Source organism: Herpailurus yagouaroundi, unplaced genomic scaffold, assembly GCF_014898765.1.
Source record: "Herpailurus yagouaroundi ecotype Mexico unplaced genomic scaffold, PumYag 100, whole genome shotgun sequence".
NCBI classification, from domain to species: domain Eukaryota; kingdom Metazoa; phylum Chordata; class Mammalia; order Carnivora; family Felidae; genus Herpailurus; species Herpailurus yagouaroundi.
This window is the reverse complement of record NW_024412391.1, coordinates 80,158,165-80,175,231: the sequence shown is the minus strand read 5'-3', so window position 1 is coordinate 80,175,231 and position 17,067 is coordinate 80,158,165. Positions and strand designations below refer to the sequence as shown.

General features: G+C 37.8%; 1 protein-coding gene across 3 annotated transcripts in view; it reads left to right on the top strand.

Annotated features, from left to right (window-relative positions):
* The window catches only part of RELN (reelin), a 532,794-nt gene that overhangs the window by 336,554 nt on the left and 179,173 nt on the right, over window positions 1-17,067 (top strand). For all 3 annotated transcript variants that reach the window (XM_040472867.1, XM_040472866.1, XM_040472865.1), the window contains exons 12-13: window positions 2,858-3,009; window positions 16,466-16,578. In XM_040472867.1, coding sequence (XP_040328801.1) covers window positions 2,858-3,009; window positions 16,466-16,578 — 265 coding nt within the window. The remainder of the gene's footprint in view (window positions 1-2,857; window positions 3,010-16,465; window positions 16,579-17,067) is intronic.

The following is a 17,067-nucleotide window of genomic DNA, read 5'->3' as shown; positions in this document are numbered from 1 at the left end:
TCTCAAAAATAAATAAATATTAAAAAAAAAGAAAGATAAATATCTAAAAGAGAAAAGGGAAACTAGAGAATTGGATACGTATGGGTACATATACGTACATGTATGTATGTAATTCTCATTTTGATAGTTAACTACCAAATTGCCCTTCAAAGAATAGATCTCATTCTTTTTTTAAGTTTATAAAGGAAATATTTTTTAATTTCAGCTTTCCTCAGGTATCACTGACAAAAAGTTGTGAGAAATGAAAGTGTGCATCGTGGTGATATGTGTATATGTTGTGAAAGAACTCCCTCCATCCAGTTAATTAACACATTCATCACCTAACATTTATCTTTTTTGTGTGAAAAGATTTAATTTCTACTCTCTCATATCGTTCTTAAAAATATTAAACTATGAGCTGATTAAAACATAATTAATTCTATTCTCAAAGCACTCCAACATAGGTGATAGAGAGGTTTCCAGCTAAGAAACTTCTTTAAATTATCTTTGCTTACAAAAATATTCCTCATTTTTTGACACAATAGTGGAAAGTCATACTTTAAAAACCTAAATTAAACATCATTGTGACCTTGCTATATCTAAGGAACAGACTTACCTTAAGGCATTTTATTGATTATTACACTTTTTTTTCTGTATTCCAACTTCAACACACTCTATTATAAATAATAGATATGACTGTATTTATAATAATATAGGGTTCTTTTTTTTGAGTTACTCATCAAAGCATAAATATAAATTGCTGTGTTGCAGAGGTGTCTCCCCTGTAGGCAGACGTTCCTTCAAATGCAGTTCACATACAACCACATTTACCTCAGGAAAACATAATTTAAACCATACAAAAGGGAAATTGTCATGCCTTCGAAGATACTGCTAAAACTATACAACTCTTCAAATACCACTCCTGGCCTCAAAGATTTGGATATGTTATAATTTTACTTCATGTAATTATTAAGAAACGGCCGGGGACCATATCATTTTTGTAACTAGAAAAGACCCACAACTTTGCACCCTTACCAATCTGGACTCTGAAGTGCGGGGAGTGGAAGGCTTCCTCTGCGGTCCCTCAGGGGTACTTTGTCTCCAACTAAGCTTGACCCAGTATTTATACAAATTCATAAAAGAATGAGCTTGTGCTACAACAGGCTTCTACTGAATTTTTAATAAATGTAAGATAATTTATTCAAATCACTGACACTCTTACAAAATGATTTTTTAGATTTATCTCTGCTTCTTTCTCTTCAAAGCAGACTAAACGTACCATTTCACTTGATTATAAATATTTGGGTTTCTAAAGAAAATAACTTCACTTTTTATCTGCCAATAGTTAGAGTGGGAGAAATAAAGACTAATATAGAGTAAAATTAAATATATTGGACTTTAAAATAAAGATTGAAAAAAACATATAGTCTGAACATATCTCACACAGCTCTGTCTGTGGTAGATGTCTTGAAAATAATTCATTTAGATTCATCTAGAAGAGTTACTCATTCACAACTGATAATGAGAAAAAGACTACTAATCTCATTTTTCACTTGAATAGAGAAGGTTCTTTGAGTCCATGACAATTCCATCTTTTCAATTCAATTTTTCACTTTAAAAATAAAGCCTAAAAGGAGTCATCATATGCATCATTTATAACCTTAACTTGCTTTGTGGATCAGTAGGCTGAGTGGTTTAATTGGGATAAATGGAGCAAGTAAAAGACCAATGAACCAGTGTGAAATTTTCTTGTATGAGTCAAGAGAGGTTCGTTGTTAATTTACAGTGGTCCAGCACTATTAAGAGCTGCTTCACAAAGTTGTTTTTGAGTTTCTTTTTTTTTTTTATTTTAATTTTTTTTTTCAACGTTTATTTATTTTTGGGACAGAGAGAGACAGAGCATGAACAGGGGAGGGGCAGAGAGAGAGGGAGACACAGAATTGGAAACAGGCTCCAGGCTCTGAGCCATCAGCCCAGAGCCCAATGCGGGGCTCGAACTCACGGACCGCGAGATTGTGACCTGGCTGAAGTCGGACGCTTAACCGACTGCACCACCCAGGCGCCCCGTTTTTGAGTTTCTTGAATGATTAATATAACCTGTTAAAAAAATGGGTATTTCCTAAACATCTTGGTTCTAAATATATTATAAACTTAAAATGGTTCAATATAATCATCCTGACATAGTACAGTCTTTAGAATTGTAACTACTAAAATAACACCAAACTGAGATACAGAAGATCTCAATTTTAGAGCTAAACAGCAGTTGGCCTTAGGCAAGCTGCTTACCTCTGTGTGTCCTAGTTTCCTCCATCCATGGGAAAGTGAGTTGTGTGAATAGCCATGTCCAGATTAGACATGACCAGAAATAAATACTAAGGAGAAATGAGTTTAAAAATATTAGATATTTTTATTCTCCTCTGTATATCTGAATATATATATATATTGACATGATTTAGTTTAACTCTTTTCTTCTTTGGAAAACTTGCTATACTCTTGCCACTTTTACCACTTCACATTCTATAACTAATTTTTAATGTGCAAAATACAAATGCTTATAATTTTATGATACTGTTTTTTCTGGTTCCTTATTTCCTTAGTTCAAATTTGACCCCCCATCTTGATTCTAAGTACCTTGAGAATAAAGACTATCATGTAGTAGACGTACTATATGTAATACTGATTAAATGTATCCTTCTACAGAAAAATCATAATTGTGATGGTTTAAAAGTCTGTTCATTACTTAAGATCTGTTGTACCACATCTCTATTTCAGAATCATTAATTACTAAGTAAATGTTCCTCATTAAAAATAAAATGTTATACTCTATAAAACTTTGACTTAGTATTCCAACTGTTAATGATTCTCATTTTTTTTTAAGGTGGGACATCTTGGGAGCTGTCATTGGTACAGAATGTGGAACAGTAGAATCAGGTTTATCAATGGTCTTCCTCAAAGATGGAGAAAGGAAATTATGCACCCCATATATGGACACCACCGGCTATGGGAACCTGAGATTTTACTTTGTTATGGGTAGGTACATTTTGAACAGATTTTGTTGACCTAAGGCAGAATCCAGGCCAGCCCCTATTCCTGTGGAAGTAAGATTGTTGTCTAACAACATAAAATGAAATTCATGAAATATGAGTTCTACTGGATGAGCAAAAGCTCACACCAGCTTCAGGCCAGCCCTGCTGGAACCATCCTATAAGAGAACTGGTCCTGGCATGCCTTAATAGGCCTGGAGATAAATGCCTTCACTCCACCTCTCCCTCAGTGGTCATAGCTGAAAAGACAACGGGAGAGAAGCTGAGAACAAATTAACTCCTTTGTCCAAAGTCCCTGGCTTCCCCCAGAAACAATCATCAAGGCAAGTCATTTGTTTCCATGGATATATCATCATTGCATAACTGTTTTTTTTTTTTTTTGTGGGAAGCCAAGAAACAAGTTTATAATACTTTAATAATACTCTCAACTTTCTAATATGTGGCAAACACCCAGAGAAAGTGTTTAGAAGTTGTTGTGTTTTTTTCCTCCAGATTATTGTAGAACAAATAAGTGGGTAAACATTTAGAAAAACACCCAGGGAAGAATTAGCGCATTGAAATGTGGGACCTCTCAAATGTATCATGTTAGTTACATATTCTCTCGCTGAATGTCCTTCCAGAAATGTGAGTAGGTGTCACATGCCTTCCTTGTTGATTGACTGGAAAAGCACAGGCAACATCTGGAAGTGAAAGAGGAAATAAACATTTACCACCTTTGAACTTACTTGCAAAGATGTCAGTTCATCAGGACAAACAGGCCCCCTGAGTCCAGGCTTCAGCACTGGCTGTTTATTTCTCTCATACATTCCTTGCTTCCCACAGCTTGGAGTGATATGGGAAACTGTAGATTATGTCATGCTCTGAAACACTGGCTGCTTGATACTACTTCATTTTTAATGATGATCTGTTTGATAACAGGGAAGTTGTGGATATAAAATATGATAATGTCATCTTCATACATTAAGGATAGCCCCACCTTGACTCTGAAATGGTTTGTATATTGAAAGACCCAGAGTTCATTTTCTTTACCTAATTAGAATTCAAAGTGGCTCTCATTTTATGAAGAGAGATTCCTGGGAAACCTTAACCCTCCCCTCAAAAAAGTTGTAATAAACATTCAGCATGTCAGTACTTCTAATTTTAAGCATTTAACCTTTTCACCATTTTTCACATAATATATTTGAATTCTTGCTTTTTTTCATAGTAGATTGTGCTACATCAATCCAATTCAGTGCCTTTGTAAGACATCATCATGTTTATATAAGTGCCTTTGTAGAAAAGATTTAGTCATCTTTAATTCTTTTGGAAACAAAGCAGATTATTAATGAAGCAATTAAAATAATATTGACAATGAGGAAAAAAACTCATCTGAATGAGCCTAAAATACATTATCCCAAATAAAAGCATCTCCATTTTATTTAAAAAATTAATGAATTGCGACTGAATATAGAGCACCAAGCTAGGATATGTGGGGAATACAATTGAGGGTAATAGTGGCACCTGAATCTCAGATTCATTCATCTGATCAATGAATGAATACATGCAAGTCCCTTAAAACAGTGCCCAATTGGGGTGCTTGGGTGGCTCAGTTGGTTAAGCGTTTGACTCTTGATTTAAGCTCAGATCATGATCTCAAGGTTCATGAGTTCAAGCCCCACATGGGGCTCAGTGTTAACAGCACAAAACCTTCTTGGGATCCTCTCTACCTTTCCTTCCCCTCTACCTTTCAAAATGAATAAACTTTTAAAAATGGGTTAAAACACATTGCTTAATGAAAATAGGTAAGACCAATATACCTTTTTTATATATTTATAAAAATTACTTAGATCCCTTGCCCACAAGTAACATCTAAAAGTCAGAGATAGACAATTACCATATGATTTCACTCATACGTGGAATTTAAGACTCAAACGAGCAAAGGAAAAAGAGACAAAGGAAGAAACAGACTCTTAATTACAGAGAACAAATTGATGGTTAACCAGAGGGGAGGTGAGTGGGCAGATGGGCTAAGTAGGTCATGGGGATTAAGGAGGGCACTTGTCATGATGAGCACCAGGTGTTGTACAGAAGTGTTGAATCACTATATTATACACCTGAAACTAATTTATCACTATGTTAACTACACTGAGATTTTAAATAAAATGTTTATTTTATTTATTTTGAGAGAGAGAGTTAGAGAACATGAATAGGGGAGGGGCAGAGAGGGAGAGAGAGAATCCCAAGCAGGCTCTTTGCTGTCAGCACAGAGCCCAATGCAGGGCTCAGTACAAACCATGAATTTGTGGCCTGAGCTGAAACCAAGATCAGAACCTTAACCGACTGAGCCACCCAGGCGCTCCTGGAATTTAAATTTTTTTTTACAAAAAGAGAAAGAATGTAGGGGCGCCTGGGTAGCTCAGTTGGTTAAGTGTCCGACTTTCGCTTAGGTCATGATCTTATGGTCCATGAGTTCGAGCCCTGCATCAGGCTCTGTGCTGATAGCTCGGAGCCTGGACTCTACTTTGAAATCTGTGCCTTCCTCTCTTTCTGCCCCTCCCCCACTCGCACTCTGTGTGTGTCTCTCTATCTCTCTCAAAAATAAACATTAAAAATATTTTTTACAAAGAGAATGTAATGGGCTGTAATGAAATGAAGATGCTATGGCAGTGCCAAGGACACTGTAGGTCACTTCAGCTGAGGGATATGAAGAGCAACATTTCATGAGGGAGATGGCATTTGAACTTGTCCTTGAAGAATGGACATAATTTAAACCTTAAGGGATATGAAACTAATAGAACAGTGTTCATTATATTTGAATAAAAACTTTAAACACACAAAAAAATTATAACTTACACCTAAGGAATAGCTGCAAAAGGAAGATGATAGTTCTCTCAAAAAACAGGGAAATAAGGGGACATTTTATTTTATACAAAAGTCAGAATAAAAATTATAATATAAAAAAATCTGTCCTTACACTTCTGCCATTATATGAATGGGATAGTTTAGAGTCATATTTAAAAATGAAGAGTTAAGAATATTTTTATTTTTTTTTTATTGATTCAAGTACCAATTTATTTTTTTTTCAATATATGAAGTTTATTGTCAAATTGGTTTCCATACAACACCCAGTGCTCATCCCAAAAGGTGTCCTCCTCAATACCCATCACCCACCCACCCCTCCCTCCCACCCCCCATCAACCCTCAGTTTGTTCTCAGTTTTTCAGAGTCTCTTATGCTTTGGCTCTCTCCCACTCTAACCTCTTTTTTTTTTTTCCTTCCCCTCCCCCATGGGTTTCTGTTAAGTTTCTCAGGATCCACATAAGAGTGAAAACATATGGTATCTGTCTTTCTTTGTATGGCTTATTTCACTTAGCATCACACTCTCCAGTTCCATCCATGTTGCTACAAAGGGCCATATTTCATTCTTTCTCATTGCCACGTAGTACTCCATTGTGTATATAAACCACAATTTCTTTATCCATTCATCAGTTGATGGACATTTAGGCTCTTTCCATAATTTGGCTATTGTTGAGAGTGCTGCTATAAACATTGGGGTACAAGTGCCCCTATGCATCAGTACTCCTGTATCCCTTGGGTAAATTCCTAGCAGTGCTATTGCTGGGTCATAGGGTAGGTCTATTTTTAATTTTTTGAGGAACCTCCACACTGTTTTCCAGAGCAGCTGCACCAGTTTGCATTCCCACCAACAGTGCAAGAGGGTTCCCGTTTCTCCACATCCTCTCCAGCATCTACAGTCTCCTGATTTGTTCATTTTGGCCACTCTGACTGGCGTGAGGTGATATCTGAGTGTGGTTTTGGTTTGTATTTCCCTGATGAGGAGCGACATTGAGCATCTTTTCATGTGCCTGTTGGCCATCCAGATGTCTTCTTTAGAGAAGTGTGTATTCATGTTTTCTGCCCATTTCTTCACTGGGTTATTTGTTTTTCGGGTGTGGAGTTTGGTGAACTCTTTATAGATTTTGGATACTAGCCCTTTGTCCGATACGTCATTTGCAAATATCTTTTCCCATTCCGTTGGTTGCCTTTTAGTTTTGTTGGTTGTTTCCTTTGCTGTACAGAAGCTTTTTATCTTTATAAGGTCCCAGTAGTTCATTTTTGCTTTTAATTCCCTTGCCTTTGGGGATGTGTCAAGTAAGAAATTGCTATGGCTGAGGTCAGAGAGGTCTTTTCCTGCTTTCTCCTTTAGGGTTTTGATGGTTTCCTGTCTCACATTCAGGTCCTTTATCCATTTTGAGTTTATTTTTGTGAATGGTGTGAGAAAGTGGTCTAGTTTCAATCTTCTGCATGTTGCTGTCCAGTTCTCCCAGCACCATTTGTTAAAGAGACTGTCTTTTTCCATTGCATATTCTTTCCTTCTTTGTCAAAGATTAGTTGGCCATACTTTTGAGGGTCTAGTTCTGGGGTTTCTATTCTATTCCATTGGTCTATGTGTCTGTTTTTGTGCCAATACCATGCTGTCTTGATGATTACAGCTTTGTGGTAGAGGCTAAAGTCTGGGATTGAGATGCCTCCTGCTTTGGTCATCTTCTTCAAAATTACTTTGGCTATTCAGGGCCTTTTGTGGTTCCGTATGAATTTTAGGATTGCTTGTTCTAGTTTCGAGAAGAATGCTGGTGCAATTTTGATTGGGATTGCATTGAATGTGTAGATAGCTTTGGGTAGTATTGACATTTTGACAATATTTATTCTTCCAATCCATGAGCACAGAATGTTTTTCCATTTCTTTATATCTTCTTCAATTTCCTTCATAACCTTTCTATAGTTTTCAGCATACAGATCTTTTACATCTTTGGTTAGATTTATTCCTAGGTATTTTATGCTTCTTGGTGCAATTGTGAATGGGATCCGTTTCTTTATTTGTCTTTCTGTTGCTTCGTTATTAGTGTATAAGAATGCAACTGATTTCTGTACATTGATTTTGTATCCTGCAACTTTGCTAAATTCATGTATCAGTTCTAGCAGACTTCTGGTGGAGTCCATCAGATTTTTCATGTATAATATCATGTCATCTGCAAAAAGTGAAAGCTTAACTTCATCTTTGCCAATTTTGATGCTTTTGATTTCCTTTTGTTGTCTGATTGCTGATGCTAGAACTTCCAACACTATGTTAAACAACAGCGGTGAGGTGGACATCCCTGTCGTGTTCCTGATCTCAGGGAAAAAGCTCTCGGTTTTTCCCCATTGAGGATGATGTTAGCTGTGGGCTTTTCATAAATGGCTTTTGTGATCTTTAAGTATGTTCGTTCTATCCCGACTGTCTCAAGGGTTTTTATTAAGAAAGTTGCTGAATTTTGTCAAAGGCCTTTTCTGCATCGATTGACAGAATCATATGGTTCTTATCTTTTCTTTTATTAATGTGATGTATCACATCGATTGATTTGCAAATGTTGAACCAGCCCTGCATCCCAGGAATGAATCCCACTTGACCATGGTGAATAATTCTTTTTATATGCTGTTGAATTCGATTTGCTACTATCTTATTGAGAATTTTTGCATCCATATTCATCAGGGATATTGGCCTGTAGTTCTCTTTTTTTACTGGGTCTCTGTCTGGTTTAGGAATCAAAGTAATGCTGGCTTCATAGAATGAGTCTGGAAGTTTTCCTTCCCTTTCTATTTCTTGGAATAGCTTGAGAAGGATAGGTATTATCTCTGCTTTAAACGTCTGGTAGAACTCCCCTGGGAAGCCATCTGGTCCTGGACTCTTATTTGTTGGGAGATTTTTGATGACTGATTCAATTTCTTCACTGGTTATGGGTCTGTTCAAGCTTTCTATTTCTTCCTGATTGAGTTTTGGAAGCGTGTGGGTGTTTAGGAATTTGTCCATTTCTTCCAGGTTGTCCAGCTTGTTGGCATATAATTTTTCATAGTATTCCCTGATAATTGCTTGTATCTCTGAGGGATTGGTTGTAATAATTCCATTTTCATTCATGATTTTATCTATTTGGGTCATCTCCCTTTTCTTTTTAAGAAGACTGGCTAGAGGTTTATCAATTTTATTTTTCCAAAAAACCAACTCTTGGTTTCGTTGATCTGCTCTACAGTGTTTTTAGATTCTATATTGTTTATTTCTGCTCTGATCTTTATTATTTCCCTTCTTCTGCTGGATTTAGGCTATCTTTGCTGTTCTGCTTCTGTTTCCTTTAGGTGTGCTGTTAGATTTTGTATTTGGGATTTTTCTTGTTTCTTGAGATAGGCCTGGATTGCAATGTATTTTCCTCTCAGGACTGCCTTCGCTGCATCCCAAAGCGTTTGGATTGTTGTATTTTCATTTTCGTTTGTTTCCATATATTTTTTAATTTCTTCTCGAATTGCCTGGTTGACCCACTCATTCGTTAGTAGGGTGTTCTTTAACCTCCATGCTTTTGGAGGTTTTCCAGACTTTTTCCTGTGGTTGATTTCAAGCTTCATAGCATTGTGGTCTGAAAGTATGCATGGTATGATCTCAATTCTTGTATACTTATGAAGGCCTGTTTTGTGACCCAGTGTGTGATCTATCTTGGAGAATGTTCCGTGTGCACTCGAGAAGAAAGTATATTCTGTTGCTTTGGGATGCAGAGTTCTAAATATATCTGTCAAGTCCATCTGATCCAATGTCTCATTCAGGGCCCTTGTTTCTTTATTGACCGTGTGTCTAGATGATCTATCCATTTCTGTAAGTGGAGTGTTAAAGTCCCCTGCAATTACCACATTCTTATCAATAAGGTTGCTTATGTTTGTGAGTAATTGTTTTATATATTTGGGGACTCCCATATTCGGCGCATAGACAAATATAATTGTTAGCTCTTCTTGATGGATAGACCCTGTGATTATTATAGAATGCCCTTCTTCATCTCTTGTTACAGCCTTTAATTTAAAGTCTAGTTTGTCTGATATAAGTATGGCTACTCCAGCTTTCTTTTGACTTCCAGTGGCATGATAAATAGTTCTCCATCCCCTCACTCTCAATCTGAAGGTGTCCTCAGATCTAAAATAAGTCTCTTGTAGACAGCAAATAGATGGGTCTTGTTTTTTTATCCATTCTGATACCCTATGTCTTTTGGTTGGCGCATTTAGTCCATTTACATTCAGTGTTATTATAGAAAGATATGGGTTTAGAGTCATTGTGATGTCTGTAGGTTTCATGCTTTAGCAATGTCTCTGGTACTTTGTCTCACAGGATCCTCCTTAGGATCTCTTGTAGGACTGGTTTAGTGGTGATGAATTCCTTCAGTTTTTGTTTGTTTGGGAAGACCTTTATCTCTCCTTCTATTCTAAATGACAGACTTCCTGGATAAAGGATTCTTGCTGCATATTTTTTCTGTTCACCACATTGAAGATCTCCTGCCATTCCTTTCTGGCTTGCCAAGTTTCAGTAGAGAGATCGGTCATGAGTCTTATAGGTCTCCCTTTATATGTTAGAGCACATTTATCTCTAGCTGCTTTCACAATTTTCTCTTTATCCTTGTATTTTGCCAGTTTCACTATGATATGTCATGCAGAAGATCCATTCAAGTTACGTCTGAAGGGAGTTCTCTGTGCCTCTTGGATTTCAATGGCTTTTTCCTTCCCTAGATCCGGGAATTTCTCAGCTATTATTTCTTCAAGTACACCTTTCAGCACCTTTCCCTCTCTCTTCCTCCTCTGGAATACCAATTATGCGTAGATTATTTCTCTTTAGTGCATCACTTAGTTCTCTAATTTTCCCCTCATACTCTGGATTTTATCTCTTTTTCTCGACTTCTTCTTTTTCCATAATTTTATCTTCTAGTTCACCTATTCTCTCCTCTGCCTCTTCAATCCGAGCCGTAGTTGTCTCCATTTTATTTTGCAACTCATTGATAGCATTTTTTAGCTACTCCTGGCTGTTCCTTAGTCCCTTGATCTCTGTAGCAAGAGATTCTCTGCTGTCCTTTATACTGTTTTCAAGCCCAGAGATTAATTTTAGGACTATTATTCTAAATTCACTTTCTGTTATATTGTTTAAATCATTTCTGATCAGTTCGTTAGCTGTTGTTATTTCCTGGACGTTTTTCTGAGGGGAATTCTTCCGTTTCATCATTTTGGATAGTCCCTGGAGTGGTGTGGGACTGCGGGGCACTTCCCCTGTGCTGTCTTGAACAACTTGCATTGGTGGGCGGGGCCGCAGTCAGACCTGATGTCTGCCCCCAGCCCACCGCTGGGGCCACAGTCAGACTGGTGTGTGCCTTCTCTTCCCCTCTCCTAGGGGCGGGATTCACTGTGGGGTGGTGTGGCCCGTCTGGGCTACTTGCACACTGCCAGGCTTGTGGTGCTGGGGATCTGGTGTATTAGCTGGGGTGGATCTGCAAGGTGCACAGGGGCGGGAGGGGCAGGCTCAGCTCGCTTTTCCTTTGGAGATCCACTTCGGGAGGGGCCCTGTAGCACCAGGAGGGAGTCAGACCTGCCGGAGGGATGGATCCACAGAAGCACAGCGTTGGGTGTTTGCACGGTGCAAGCAAGTTCCCTGTCGGGAACTGGTTCCCTTTGGGATTTTAGCTGGGGGATGGGCGAGGGAGATGGCGCTGGCGAACGCCTTTGTTCCCCGCCAAGCTGAGCTCTGTCGTCCAGGGCTCAACAACTCTCCCTCCCGTTGTCCTCCAGCCCTCCCGTTCTCCGGGCAGAGCTGTTAGCTCATAACCTTCCAGATGTCAAGTCCCTCTTGCTGTCGGAACACACTCAGTCCGGCCCCTCCGCTTTTGCAAGCCAGACTAGGGGCTCTGCTTGGCCGGCGGGCTGCCCCTCTGCCCGGCTACCTCTGGCCAGTCCGTGGAGCGTGCACCGCCTCTCCACCCTTCCTACCTTCTTCCGTGGGCCTCTCATCTGCACTTGGCTCTGAGACTCCATTCTGCTAGTCTTCTGGCGGTTTTCTGGGTTATTTAGGCAGGTGTAGGTGGAATGTAAGTGATCAGCAGGACGTGGGGTGAGCCCAGCGTCCTCCTACGCCGCCATCTTTCCAGGATCCTCCAAGAATATTTTTAAAAATTTAAGGGTTTGAAGGGAGAAGAAAATGCCAAGAAAAGCCAGTATTTTTGGGGAAAAAAAAAGCAATTATAAATTTGCATGACATGTTTGAGGCAGGTGAATTTTCCCAGTATAACTGAATGGAAGGATAGAAGGGGAGCAGGAAAAGGGAACTGGAGACGAGTGGTGGTTTTCTTTAATATCAACTAAGAGGAGTTCAGATTCTCTTTCTCTAGGCAGCATGCAGCCATCAGATGATTTCTGTCAGTTCTGTGACACATTCTCATCTGTGTTTTAGAAAGATAACTCTGGCACAAGTGTGAAGGAAAGACTGAAATGGTCAGAAATTAGAGAACAGGAGACCAGTTAAGGTTAGGTAGGGTTGCCAGAGTGAAAGGAAGAAAAACAAAATAGCTTTTTAAATTTTTTTTAAATTGAGGTATAATTGACATACAATATCCTATTAGTTTCAAGTGTACATCATAGTGATTCGATAGTTTCATTTAAAAATAATTCCTATGATGATTTTAGTTACCATCTGTCACCATACAATTATTACAATATTTTTTACTATATTCCCTATGCTGTACTTTTTATCCTCATGACTTATTTATTTTATAACTGGAAGTTTGTACCTCTTAGTCCCCTCTACTTATTTAAATCTGAATTTCAGATAAAGAACAAATAATTTTTTGTATAAATATTGTTCATGGAATGTATTTTATCTGGCAACACTAAGTTAGGAGACTATTGCTCTAGTCCAAGCAACAAAAGAATATGGCAGTGACAGTGGTAAGAATGTGAAGGAGGGAACAGAAAATAAGTAGCTGAAGAGAAGGAACCAACAATTGAGGTTCACACCCAAGTGACTATGGGGATTATGAGAACAATATTGGAAAGGACAGAGATTTCTTTCTTGGGTGAGTAGAAGAATGGTACCATTTCCTGAAATAGGAAATGTCCAAAAATAAATAAAGAGTAAATATGGACTAGAAGATTCTGACATTAGATGTGTTGAGGTTGAGGCTTCCAGAAAGCCATATGAAGGTGGAAATTCTCATCAGCGTCTGAATCAGATTTGAAAATCGTCAGCATACAGGTGACAGTTGGAGCCACTAGAGTTGCTGTGTTCTCCCAAACAGAAGGCAGAGTAAACAAAGGGCATGAAAAAGGCTTAGTGAGAACCCTCATCTAGTTAAAGGTAGAAGGCATATATATTGACAAAGGATACTGAGAAAGGACATAAAGATATGTGGGAGGAAGGTGCCATTCTGCACTGAAGAAGGAAGGGAAGAGTGTGGTTTGGGGGTGGGGATCAGCAGTGCAGGGAATGCCACAGAGAGGCCAACCAGGATAGGGGCTGAGAGCCGCCCCACTGACTTCGGAGAGAGTATCCCCCATGGTGTGGTGCATGGGAAACCCAGGTATGTAAAGTTAAAAGAAATAAAGACATGTGTCACTGAAAAAGGACCATTCCTTCAAGAAATTCATCTGTAAATGGAAGAAAAGAAATGGGGTCTAAGATCTTGAGGTTTAGAAAGCAGAATCTAACAAAGGTGGTTTTCACATAGGATAGGATTTAATAGGACAGAACAGTAGGGTAAGATTGGGTAAGATAAGACTGGACCTGTAGAAAGACTTTAAAACTTTGGTAGCTGATGGAGAAGAAAGCAATATGGGAAGAGATCTAAGATTTGGTAGACAATTTATAATGGCACCTTAGGAATATCAGTGCCTGGTTGTTAATCTAGGGAAGATCATACTCCCTTCCTGTCTGGCCCTGCCTATATGTTCTTCCTGGTTTCATCCCTGGGTTCATATCCATCTACTGTGCCTATTTCTGGAAAATTTGCTCAACTTTCAAAATTCGGTTCTGGTCTGTTTCCTTCATTCATACATTCATTCATTCATTCAACAGAAATTCATGGAGCGCCAGTATCCAACACTGTTCTTAGAACCAGAATGCAGTGAATACGACAAAAATAACCTAACGTACATCATTCATTCATTATTCCTTCAACATATTTATTGAACATCTCCCATAGCCCACACTGTATTTCTTTTCTCTGAATTTTGACTGCAATTATGGCAGCACAATACAGTTTACCACTAATTATCCTTCTTTGGTGTATATTAACCTTGTTTTCTTTGCTAAATTACAAATTTTTTGAGGTTGGGGCCTATTTTCCCTTAAGCCCAATGCCCTATACATAGTAAATAACAAAATCACTTTCCCAATATAAATAAGTATCTTAAAAGCTACTTAAAACAGGACTCAAAATATTTTAAAACTGACTGTCCATCTAGTATTTATTGAAATCTTCTATACTTGAATTGCTGTACAAAATGCCCCTTGAGTCATACCTTTCCACAATACATCAAAGCGAATGAAACTGAAGAAGGAATCTGTATCTTTCTGTACGAGCTGCTGTCACAGAAACTTCACAGAACTGATAAATTGCCCCCAGAGGGATCTTTTAGATAAAGTCTGTCATCCTTTTAAAGTCTTGGCTCCTTTTGGACTTTCTTCTTCTGTCATTCTGGGCTGGATGAGCTCTCAAGTGTGTTTCAGCTCCCTCTGAAAGGCAGGTGAAGTTCACGAACTGTTCTTAAGAGAGCAGAGATTTACAGGGAACAAATCAATGAAATTAGAGAGTACTGATGGTTCAGTCCCTATGTCTCTGGGTATGTTGCTTAAATCCACACTGCCTGTGACTTTTCACCTTTTCTTTGTTCTTTTTTGTAAGTCTTTAGTATGTCCTTAATAAAGAAGTTACATTTTTTTTTACATGGGAATTTAGTTTTCATGCAGATCTTTTCCCCCAGAGACAGTCGTTTAGGATGACTTTCCTAGCTATATTTAACCATAATATAGAAGTATGTAATGAAATGCTAAAAATTATGACAGCAGATATCAGAATCCTGAAGGTTTTCTCTACCATTTGTTGCCCTTAAACAAGGACATCCTAACATCTGTTAGGTTGAGGGTAACATTATCACCATATCTTCAGATTAGTTAACTCAATAAAATTTATTATATGCCAAGTTATATATGTCTAACAGGTGTAACATGCTATATTTCTATGCTTTATGACTACCACCATCCAAGTTACTTCTGTTATTATGATCCTTCTTATGCTAATTAAGGTCTAGCTTTCTTACTTAAAACATCACATATTAGCAATTTCTCCTGATCGACCCCAATAACCCACGATGAAATGGAGCTAGACATTCCTCCTTTCCTTCCTCCTTCTCTCCCTCCCCCACTGCTCCATCAGTCCATCTTTCTTTTCTTTTCTTTTCTTTTTTCTTTTCTTTTTTCTTTTCTCCTCTCTTCCTTTTTCTTTCTTTCTCTTTGTCTCTTTCTCTGTTTCGTTCTTCCTACAGATGGTGTTCTAGAGTTTTGAGGTTGCCTTACTGTCACCATAGAGTATTAGCAGCAGAAATTGCCTATAGATGAAAATTAACATTAATGGTGATTAATTTAAAAACTGGAGGGCATTTTTTGAAAAAGTAATAAAATTAAGAGTTAACGTTATAATTTTTGGACCATAAGGATAGAATATTTTCCAGGAAATCCATGTACATACCTACATTCCTGCTATTGTGATTGCTGCTGTTATGAATGATAATGGTAGGTGGGGAGACGTTTCTGGTTACACATGTAATCCTTTAAAATCCAGTTTCTGCAGACAGTCCATAGAAGCCAGCAATAGTAAGGACTATTGGCTAAATGCAGTAGTGAAAAGAATAGAGGGTCAAGGGCTAAAAGACATACCATTGACTCATGGCTTTTCCACCAATTAGTTGAATGGTTTTCAGTTTCAGGTACCTGTTCTGTTACTCAGTTTTGTCATCAGGATGATCTTAGTTACTTCTCAGTTCTAATGTTCCATTGTTCCATTTGACTGTAAAGTAGAGTGATACAGAATATTTATAGTTTGCACTCTCCGACAACCAAATGAGGTACCAGAAGTAAAAATGAAAAATGTAAGATGAACTGCATTTAAAATACAAATACCAAATATGTGCTAAACTATTGAACATACTGTGTGCAACAGTTTAAATATTACCACTTCAGAAATAGTTGATCATTTTTAAAAAACCATTATCAATAGGTTCCGAATTTTGGCCATTAAGACCTTAAATGTAAGGAAGCGATAGTTTATTAAAAAGCAGAGTACATCTTTTTAATGTGGGTTAAAATATGGACAGGTTCCACAGCTCATTGCAGACCGTCATTTGAGCAGTCTCACGAAGCACAATAGTTAACTTTGGCCTTCCCAGATATCAAGTCTTTGATCTTTAGCATGGCTCTGAACTATCTTTACAAATTATTTCCTTGGGTCTAGTTAACTTTATTTATGGTCATTCTTAAGTGACATCTGGTTTCTGTTGTTATTTTTTTTATTTGAAAGCTAACACTATACCTGTTTATGGATGCAGTTAAGTTAACAACTTAAAATTTTTGTTTTGTACAGGAGGAATTTGTGACCCTGGAGATTCTCATGAAAATGATGTCACCTTGTATGCAAAGATTGAAGGAAGAAAAGAGCACATTACACTGGATACTCTTTCCTATTCCTCATATAAGGTATATATGCCAATCCATGTGCCAAATGGCCCCACTGTAGACTTCCCTAGACAAGTCAAAGTCAAAGCCATGAAGACCAAGCTAGATGCAGAAGAGAACACTCTGTTCTAGAAGCCCAGAAATTTGCCAGATTTCTTAAAAAGTGACATGGACATTGTAATACTCACTTTTCCCCCCTGATACAAAGGAAAAATGAGGTTTTATTGGGAAAAATGAATTAGACCCCACCAGAGATTATAAGATGGGAGACCAGTACTCTGACAATGATTTTTGTACCCAAGAAAGCCCTAAAAGTGGTTCTAATTATAAAGCTTCACAGACTTGTTATCAGGCATCATGGGCATTTTTCCAGCATTTTAAGATTTCCTAGGCAGAAGACATTGTATAAGTACAGATTATTACTACTTTTGCTTTTATTTTATTTTATTTTATTTTATTTTATTTTCTTTCTTTCTTTCTTTCTTTCTTTCTTTCTTTCTTTCTTTCTTT